Source organism: Mytilus galloprovincialis, chromosome 7 (genome assembly GCF_965363235.1).
Source record: "Mytilus galloprovincialis chromosome 7, xbMytGall1.hap1.1, whole genome shotgun sequence".
Classification (NCBI taxonomy): Eukaryota; Metazoa; Mollusca; class Bivalvia; order Mytilida; family Mytilidae; genus Mytilus; species Mytilus galloprovincialis.
In genome coordinates, this window is record NC_134844.1 from 47,816,497 (window position 1) to 47,827,455 (window position 10,959).

The 10,959-nt window shown below is 31.3% G+C and overlaps 1 protein-coding gene across 2 annotated transcripts in view; it reads right to left on the reverse strand.

The window, feature by feature from the left end:
* The window catches only part of LOC143083141 (proton-coupled zinc antiporter SLC30A1-like), a 28,505-nt gene extending 17,546 nt beyond the window's left edge, over positions 1-10,959 (reverse strand). The window contains exons 1-4 of one of the 2 annotated variants that reach the window (XM_076259376.1): positions 10,829-10,959; positions 5,646-5,937; positions 907-1,135; positions 130-321 (exon numbers count right to left, since the gene is read on the reverse strand). In XM_076259376.1, coding sequence (XP_076115491.1) covers positions 130-321; positions 907-1,135; positions 5,646-5,822 — 598 coding nt within the window. In that variant the 5' untranslated portion in view covers positions 5,823-5,937; positions 10,829-10,959. Of the gene's footprint in view, positions 1-129; positions 322-906; positions 1,136-5,645; positions 5,938-10,188; positions 10,768-10,828 lie in introns of those variants that run through there. The other variant, XM_076259375.1, reaches the window with a different exon arrangement.

Consider the following 10,959-nt stretch of genomic DNA (forward strand, 5'->3'; position numbering starts at 1 on the left):
ATCGTTTGATGTGTTTTGTCATTTGATTTTGCCATGTGATTAAGGACTTTCCGATTGAATTTTCCTCAGAGTTCAGTATCTTTGTGATTTAACTTTTTATGGAAGCCAAACCTAATACTATAAAATTACCTGTTTGTGGATCATCTTCCATTTCTATGACAACCCCATCTATTTCTGTTGAGTTTTCTAAAACACTTGTATGACTATGACCATGACCATGAGAATTGGCACTGGAATTTTTGACATGTCCATTTTCTGCTTTGTCCACTAAAGCTACTTTTTCATGTGAATGACTATGACTTCCACCACCATGAGAATGTCCTAAAAAACAAACAAAACTACAGTAAATTCATTAACACAAGTGGGATACTAATTTGCGAATGAAATGATTATTTAATTATTTTTTTTATTTTAGATTTGTTTTAAGTTGGGTTTTTTCATGATTTGTTACAGATTCAGTTGAGGTGATCTTCAGTTTTTTACCAAAAAAAACAAAAAAATGGTAAAATTATTGAAGAAAAATTACTGCTAGTAGAGTTAACTGATTATTTGGCCATGACAACCTTTTTGTACACAAAATGTTGTAAGGAAACAGATAAAATAAATCAGGCTCTTCCTGTAATCAATCTCTACTAATTGAAAGGGCCTTAACTCTTTATAAAATTAAAACAAGTCACAAAACCTGGATTTTGATTGGTGCTCTCTAGAAGAGTGAGCCAATTAGAATGCTTTTTTAAGATTTACTGGTTGGAAAATAAGTTACTACCGGTATGTGGTATGGACTTTGCTCATTGCTGAAGGCCAAACAGTGACCTACAGTTGTCACCTTCTATTTCATTTGGTCTCCGATCGAGAGTCATTTAATTGGCAATCATACGACATTTTCTTATTCTTAAATAAACATACCATGTTCATGAAACAGACAAAGACCAATAAGATTAACTGCTAGTCCCAAACTTCCAACAATAAGTAATAATTTAGGGTCTTTGATTTCTTCTATTTCAACCAAACGTTTTAATGATTCTACTAAGATGGAAAAACACAATGCTATCAGGAAAACAGCATTAACAAATGCTCCAAGAATTTCTGCTCGTATCCAACCAAATGTGTTCTTGTGAGTTTGCCACTTTGATATCTGAAAAATATACAAATCAGCAATGTATTAGAGACATGACAGAGTGATTATACCATACATGGATACTATATATATATGTAATTAATATTCAGTAATATTACATACTTTTAATTTTATTTTTTTCTTAGGGAGGGATCATATGTCAGGGTTCTCACGGAGGATTTTTGAAGGCGAGTCCAGGGATAAGCCTTTTTTGGCAATGGTGAGACCAACAGTTAGAAGAAGATATTTTATTGCAATATGCAGTTTTGAAAATGACGAGTTTATTAGTTTTCATAAGTCGATGGCCAGGATTCATGTACTCTGATTATGTGAAATATGTAAAATATATGTAAACAGTATCATGCATGTCATAACATGGTTGGGTTCTTTTTCTTGGGGAGGAGGTGTTACCTTTTTACAAACAGTTGATTTATTAATTTTGTATTTCACACTACTTAAGCTTAAAAGAATTTTGGTTATGTAATTATCTATACTTTAATTAGCACATATTACATGTATTACATGTACATATTACAAACTTATATATTGATCATGTAGATATTGGATAGAAACTTGAGTGACATAATTTTAAATAATCTAGAAATCTCCTATACAATAGAAAGTTCAATTATTTCCTGATGATGACAAATACATAAAATATGAAATACATGTATCAGACTAGAGGCATACAGAATTTTAGATACATAATAAAGTCATTAATTTGAATATAAATCCTGTTTCCCTAAAAGTGTTAAACATTCATTGACATTATATTAATTCTAAAACTAGTAAAACATGTAAAAACTGCAACATCAAATTTGAAATGTATAATTTTTCATTTGTCATACTTGTTACATGTCTAAGGTGCAGTGTTTAAATTAGATTTGTTTTTTTTGTAAACAAGGTATAAGAAGACACAGTGGCGGATCCAGGAGGGGGGAAAGGGGGGGGAGTTCCGGGGATTGGAACCCCCCTTTTTTTGGATGATCAATGCATTTGAATGGGAGCATATAGTTGGAACCCCCCCCCCCTTTTTTCCCTGGGTTGGGAACCCCCCTTTTTTAAAATGGCTGGATCCGCCACTGAGATATCACATTAAAATTCTGATTTTTTGAAAACCCTGTCTGCAAATAAAATACTTCCACCAGTTCGTTTGCAGAGAAACATATTTGCAACAGAAAATTGTTTGCGACAAAGAAGGTTTGCATCTTTAGTATTCATTCCTGTAAAAAAAATTAAGCATACAACTAGAATGAACTATGTGGTTCTTTTGAACCTACAATGTGGCCTAAATACAAAAGAGCCAGGAGCTTCATACACTAGCATGACTAGTAAGTTTATAAAACATACACTATCTATATTTTTATCAGTGACTCAAGTTTAAAATCTCTCACTATAGGGGAGAAATTAACATACATTACATTGTTTTATACCTTAAATATGTTTTCATTAACATGATTAAAGGCTAAAGTAACTTAATAGTGGTGAATAATCTATATAAGTGTGAACAAACATGAAGTAGATGTTATCATGTTTATCACACCTACAAAGTACATCTATACTTATATAGCATATTGTCTGCACTTACAAACCACATCAACATGTATTTCTCACAATTTTCTTAAAATTTGCTAGATTTTACCTTTCATAATGGATTAATGGACCAAAGATTTTTCTTATTTACAAAGGGAAGTAACCAGGGTAATCATAGTACTTTAAAGCAACAACAAATCAGTTCAAAACTTTGAATTGTCGCTATGGTGATCACAACATCGGGTGTTTAGTCTCTGGTACAGAGTTATCTTATTAGCAATTGCAATTATACCACATCTTCTCATCTAGATCTGTATATCAGTATGCCAACTTATGTGAACACTAAGACAAAATGTAAGAGATGCAGAATGCTTTTTGGGGTATTTACCCATTATGAGTGATTGTTGTTGGTTTGATGCCACTTTTAAGGGCCACTTTTGGTCTCTTTTGTGGCTGTCAGTTTCTATGAGTAGAGGAGATTGAGTCACAGGGAAAACATTAACAGCCCAAGGAAAAGTGACGATCCTAGTAAATTAAAATTGAAGTAAAATACACCTGCATGAGCAAGGTTTGAACTCACAACCTCAGTATTGCCTGGCTTAGTGATTATAGTAGAACTACTTAGACCACTGAGGCCCATTTTACTTATTATGATAATGTATTTCATTTTATAATCTAAAAACAAACAATTTCATATCATGTACATGTACATGTGTATGTATGAAAATGACACTTTGCCATTACATAACATGTTTATGATATATACAGAATTTAAAAAAAAAAATACTGTAACAGTATACGTGTACCTGAATCAATTGTGTATTGTGTCCTAAATGAATGGCAGTCATTATAAGGTTACATGTACTCAAAAAGTGAGGTCATGTCTCTTCAAAAATATTGTAATACAAAGATTTTAAAAGGATAAGTCCTTGTACTTCCCCATTACTTTATATCAGAACAATTAAATTACTTAATATATATTTATTTTACTAGTATTGTTCAGGGTCTTACTTTAAAATAAAAAGACACACTAACTTTTAAAAAACTTACATCTGTACATTGACCTTGACATTTTTAAATGATAAAGTTAATTTTGTCATATATAACATGTATTATATATAAAATATAATACTCATAATACTGAAAAAACACAAAAAACTAAAATACAGGTACACATAAATCTATGAGAACTTATACCATGTATACCTGACCATTACACTTTGTTTTCAAGATAGGTGCATATATTATTTATCATGTTTATAATCTAACATTCCCTTACTTTTAGTTTTAGGCAAATATAACTTATCTCAAAATAAGTATGCTGATGAGGGTAAATGAAAGTCATTACTGCATTTAAAGAGTTGTCATGCTATAAATGCCTTAATATACTGAGTTTAGTAAAACATATACTTGCAAAATTCTTAATTGATGGTGGTAACTTTTCCCATAAACATGATGAAAAACAGTACCATTATGTCTATAAATCATATTAAGGTGATATTTGCAATTAATGAAATTTTCATAACCAAACATTTAAAATATATCTTTGAAGATAAAAACAGTTCAAAGACAAACAGCTTTCGACTAAACAATACATACACATAAAAAATAAACTGTTGATACAGACTCACAGGAATATTTCTCACTTTAATGTAATTTTTATACATGTAGTAAAATGAAAATGTTGAAACATAAATCACAAAATTTCAACATATGAACTATGCAATGATGCAAAACTATCAAAGTCAATGGACCATAACTGAGGGAGAGAGGTCAAACAATCTCCATTGAAATGTGCCAATGTTTAAGCAACTGTGTTTAAGCATACTAAATATCATTGACTTGCCACTAGTAGTTCCCCATAAACTGACATACTTACAAACTTATACTTTGTCATGATTGTAGGTGCCTCCATTGGAAATACATGTACATGTAGCATGCTGAACATCTCTTTTTTTTTCACTTTGGGGAAGTGTGACATAAACCAGTCTGGACAACACAATCCCCCAAAAAAATGGGTGTTCTCAGGTGCCCCCCAAAAGTTAAGCTGATATCACATGTGGCACCCATTGCTTGCTAATTTCATAAAAAAAAAAAAAAAAAAAATCAGAATTTTCCATTTGAAAAGATAACACCATATATCTACATTGTATATCTATACAACTTTAAACCAGTTTATTCTTACATATTTAACGTGTAGGTAAATATGAAATACAAAATATGATAAAAAGTCAATACAAGGTGGACATAAGACATTATTAATACTGCATAGTAATTTATCTTTACAAAGAGTTTATAACTGAAATACATGTACAAGTAAATGTAACTGTTATATATTTTGCATGATTGTTGGTCTTGTGCTTAAGCATGTTAAGCACATAGTTTTTGCACTTGTAAAGGATGTAATTGTACAATGCTAATTATTTCATAAAAACACTTCTTCATGCTTAACCACAAGACCCAGGCTTGTAAAATTACTTTCAGGCTATTAAAATTCTTCTCTACCTGCCAACAGAACCCAACTGAAATTTTTTTAAAATTGATTTTGGACTTGTGGATTCGAAGGTTTATCATGAAGACTTGCACAACAAATATTAAAATGCAATTACTATTAAACATGTTAAAGGTGCATTCTAACAAATGTTCATATTTTCTTCACTTCATACGACTAAACTGTAGCTAGCTACATTCATGTCATTTGTAGATTCCAATATTTGGCATGAAAAAAAAATTTTCAACAGAGAGCTCGAGCCCAGCACAATACATATAATAATCAATTGGAAAGTGTTTGAACTATTAAGAGTCTATAAACATTATAAACAAACTTTAGAATTTGAACATCCATCTTTCTTAAGTTTACAATCGATCTAATGCAAAAGTATGTACATGAATTTTGTCATTTAATTTTGAAACGGTCATATATGTAATGTACATGATCAGATGTCTGACAGTCACATGCCTTTCAAGTAAATAAACTACACATAAAGTTACTTACCCGCACTGAGGCAAAGCCTACAATCAAAGCCACCACGTCTGATAACATATGAAATGAATCTGCCACTAATGCTATTGAATTTGTTACGTAGCCCACAATAATCTCAACAAGGAAAAACGATGCCGTCATTCCCAACATTGTCAACAATCGACAAGTTTTTCCTGAGTATTTTCCCATTTTGTTCTATTTCTTGCTGTACAGTTTAAATATATTTCTTCTTTATTTGCTTGCTGCTACAGGTCTCTTTTTTTCCTTCTAATTTACCTCTGTTTTGTTAATTTCAATTGTTCACCTGAAAAGAGGGTAACCTTCATAATGAACTATCAAAATGATGTCATTTAATATTAATACTTTGATAAAATACTAGACCGAATAATCTGTCTCTTGTGTGGGTACATTTGTCATTTCATATTTTCTTTTCATCATTTGGCTATTTATTATTATTTTTTTTTTTTTTGTGTGGTCTAATAAAATACAGGAAGATTGTGTCTTAGAATTTGAATGCCCAGGCACAAGCTTTGCAATTTTCCAAGTTTAAAAGAGGCATTACACTAGACTCAGTCTGTCTGTTTCATGTGTACTTATCATGTGTAGGAGTTTAATAAAATTTGGATGAGTAAAACTTAGTTATAGGTTGGAAACAAAAATATTGCAATTTTCAAAGTTATAAAGGGACATACATGTAACATTAGAATTGTAAGTTAATCATTGCCAAATTTGAACTCTGTTTGCAAGTTTTGTTTCATACCATTGTGTATAGAGATTTTATAAAAATCGCATGAGGCAGTAAGTTTTAAATCATTGCCAAATTTGAACTCTGTTTGCAAGTTTTGGTTTATACCATGTATACCATTGTGTATAGAGATTTTATAAAAATCGCATGAGGCAGTAAGTTTAAATCATTGCCAAATTTGAACTCTGTTTGCAAGTTTTGGTTCTTACCATTGTGTATAGAGATTTTATAAAAAATTGCATGAGGCAAACTAAAGAGAAATGAATAAATGAAAAAATGATATGGAAGTTTTTCTGCAATAGCATGATCAGTGGTTCTCTCTGGGCGTTGCAGCTTCATCCATCAATACAAATTGACCATGCTGACAAACACATATGTAGCCAATAGTCATGCTAGTACTGACCATGTTGAAAGTGGCCACCAACAACCAATCAATCAACACTATTATGGAAGTTTATCCTGAACATGTATAATCATATGATACCTGTCTCAGCATTTTATTTAATGGCACTTTCAGTGGTACAGTGTACTAATAATTAATGATACCAATCATTATCTACACATGTACAAAAATGTATATATATACAATGTATATCTAAATTATCATAACTTATCTTCATTGTATACTTTGACTATTGCTATGGTATGTCATGTATGTACAAATGTATAAATAAAGTATACATGAAATACAATGTACAATCAGAAAGTATGAAGTGCATGTTAAAAATGTTAAAAGAGAAATTGATTTTATTTCAAACAGGGCTATTTTTAGCAAAGGGAAAATCCCAATACATTGTAGTAAGATTGCTGATCATGATAAAAATAAACATGATAAATCTTATGTCACAGAAGAACAATTTTTAAGCATTTTTGTTAAAACTTTTAAATTGAAGATTTATTTTATGATGTTTATTTACAAGGTTTTTAATTCAGAAATATATCTCTAGCTATAGCATTATACATGTATACTATATCTAACAGTTTTCTATGGGAACTTTCTACAATGTCATTTGAATGTATAATATATGGTGATGATGGCACATTTTAACCAGAATCATAAGCATGATAAATATTCTTAGATTCTTGAATGTCCCTCTGATATCTTTCGTGCCTCTTTTACAATTGTACACATAGTATTTTCTTTCAAAACTATGTTATGTGTATGTCAATTTTAACTTATCAACTTTAACATCTCAGTATTAAAGAGTTAATCAACTTTCAATACTATATTTCTTTTTTTTTCTAGACTTGCAGCATGTACACATTTTGCATCAAGGCAATTTACATTATTTGGATAGTCTACATGTACATGTAGTTACATAAAGTACAAATGTATCAAATAAAATAAATATATGCATGTAATCTTGAACAGAAATTTCCTATGGCTAAGAACACTTTTGATTAGCATAGTGTTGCTATTCATCATGTTCATTATACATTTTATACATGATTATAAAACAATAAATTACATGTACATGTACAAATGTATATTATACTTTTGTACAAAAAGTCAAAAATGTAAGTTTAAAAAAAAAAGATCTAAAAAATTAGGTTAATTATACACCCAGCCTCTCACAGATATTTAGGGTTCTATGTTGAAATATGCACCCAGCCTTTTCCATTTTAACAGGGTTCTGTGTGCAAATATTTTTTTAAAGGTACACCTGCCAAGCATGTACCTACATGACTTACTATGATGTAAGCTTTTAACGACCATGACTGGCTATACAGCCCTTACAAAATAAAAAAGAAGATGTGGTATGATTGTCAATGAGACAACTGTCCACAAGAGACCAAACTGACACAGACATTAACAACTATAGGTCACTGTACCTACTCCATGTACTCCAAATATTATATATGCCCAGGGGTTTCATTATCTTTTATGTTGACTGGTACTTTCCCCCTTTGTAGGTGGTACTTTTCTATTTATTCCATGAATACCTTATACAAAAAATCCTACATTTAGGTGGTACTTGTCAATAGCAGAGAAGGGTAAAAGTACCGTGTACCGACTCCTAATGAATGCCCTGTATGCCATGTATTGTAACCAGATACATGAACATGTAGCAATACGCAAAAAATTACGCATTTTAAACAATTAAACACAAAAGTACAAAAAAAATGTAGGAAGAATATGGATCATTGTGAATAAAAAAAAAAATGCATAATTCATGATAATTATTCTTGTATTGTTATAAATATTTTACCCTGCAAGCTGACAACAATATAGAATGTATGCAAGATGCAACATACATGACATGTATTAAAATACTTTTCAATCACAGTATAAAGAGTATTGATCTGGTAATGACCAAGACATTTCTGCAAAACTTAAATTAGGCCAGGATTTTTTAATTTGTTGGTTTACCGATCCGCAGACCCGATTTTGCCGATATCCAGAATAAAAATAAAATTGACTTTTCATGCTTTTTCTATCCCGCCGACCCTAACAAATGCATTATCCCTGAAAAATAATTAAAATAATCTTTTTTTATGAAATGAAATGCACGAATCTACTAACAAAATTGATAACACTTTCTGTTGTGAAAAAAACTTCCAGTTTACGTTTCTAAAAATAGACAAATCAACTATAACTGACCTTGAAATGTCGTTTGCGAAAATAATTTTGTGGAACGAAACCTGTGTTTAAAACCAATTACACAATAAGTTCGTTTCCCATATTTGTAATCAGTCCGTAAGATGCATCAGGTCTTAGAAATAGACTTGTCCAAATGTGGGCAGGTTTTTACATTTTTTTTCTTTATCAATTTCGTGCTTGAATATCATTATTCACCAAGTTTTCTTGAATTGATTAAGCTACGCGAATCCGTTTTTCTAGTTTATGAAATGACGATTTAGTTTCGTCTTTGTCCGTGCACCCCCCCTTTTTCAAGGGAAATTATTAGACAATGTCATGCAATGTTTACATGTATGACAGCTGAGCAATAATATTTTATCGAACTAAAATTCAATATAAATTTATTTTGCATATTTTTCTGCTTTGCAAGATATTTTTTATTCTTTTTTTTCCCGACCGACCGACTTTTTCATGGGGAAAATCCATAAACCAACAAATTAAAAAACCATGGCCTTACATGTTATAACACATAACCTCAGACAGAATTACACGTGAAGATTCTAAAAAAGTAAATAAATATACATTTTAGAGACAAACAAAAATTACACAACATAATTTTTGTCTACTTTCAACAACTTTTCTAGTCCAAATAATTATGACGTCTGACAAGGCTATTTTAATTTTTTTCTGGGACGCCTTCCTACGACATTTTAATTTTTTTCTGGGACGCCTTCCTACGACCGGTCGTAGGAAGGCGTCCCAGAAAAAAATTAAAATAGCCTTGCCAGACGTCATAATTATTTGGACTACAACTTTTCATGATCATTGTTTTACTTTGGAACCTATAATGAACAGTAAACTACAGGTCCCATCCAATATAGACTATATTAGATCGTTGGTTTTCCCGTTTGAATGGTTTTGCACTAGTAATTTTGGGGCCCTTTATAGCTTGTTGTTCGGTGTGAGCCAAGGCTACGTGTTGAAGGCCTTACATTGACCTGTAATGATTTAATTTTTAAGATTGTTAATTGGATGAGAGTTGTCTCATTGGCACTCACACCACATCTTCCTATATCTATATGTTCAAGACTTGCTGAGAAAAATAGTTCCCTAAATTCATTTCAAATATATACATTCTCGACTGTAGACGATAGCAGCCTCAAAATCAAAACCGCAATGCAGAATTTAGACAAGTTTGAAGATAAAGACATTAAATTCGAATAACTTACCGAACGGTTTCAAATTCAAAAATTTCCAGAGCTTAAAATCAAACCAGGATGTTCCAATTCTTCAATTCCTATTTTGCACAAAAACACCTTTCATCATGAATAAATTTCAAAAATATGCACCCGGCCTTTTACATTTTCAAACGTTCAGTGTGCAAAATTTTCGTGGGTTGCTACGCCGGAACAGCAATTATGTGTTGAAATTCAATGAAGAAAATGTGTCCATTGCCTCACTGCCGTGTGATTTCGGTTAAAAAAAAATTAATCTCAGCTACCAATAACGCACAGATTAACGAAAAACAATGTAAAACAGCTGACTGGAGGTGCAAATTATTGATAAATTTTAGTATCTTTCTATCAAAGAAGATGTACAGGGGAGACAACTATTCAAAAGATAAGGCTTACTGTAAATTGTGAACGTGTTGCACGCATTAAACAATTCTTGATATCAATATAGAAAATGTTTGAAATACAAATTTGGAGAAGTCACCACTACACAAAATGTTCACTTTCCTGACAAAACAATAATCACGTTCTATAGCATTAAGTCCAAGTGTTAGATTGTCGGCATATTCAAACTATTGACCGCCGGTGAGCACATGCCCTAGTTTAACCTTTTAAATGGTGTTAAGAGATAACATACACTTTATCTCCCTTGGCGACTGAAACTACTATAACATATTATATGTCATATGTCATAGCAGTTTTAGTTGGAGATGACGATGAACTAGCATACAACCCTTGCACGATCGGTTACTTGTAGATTCACATGGT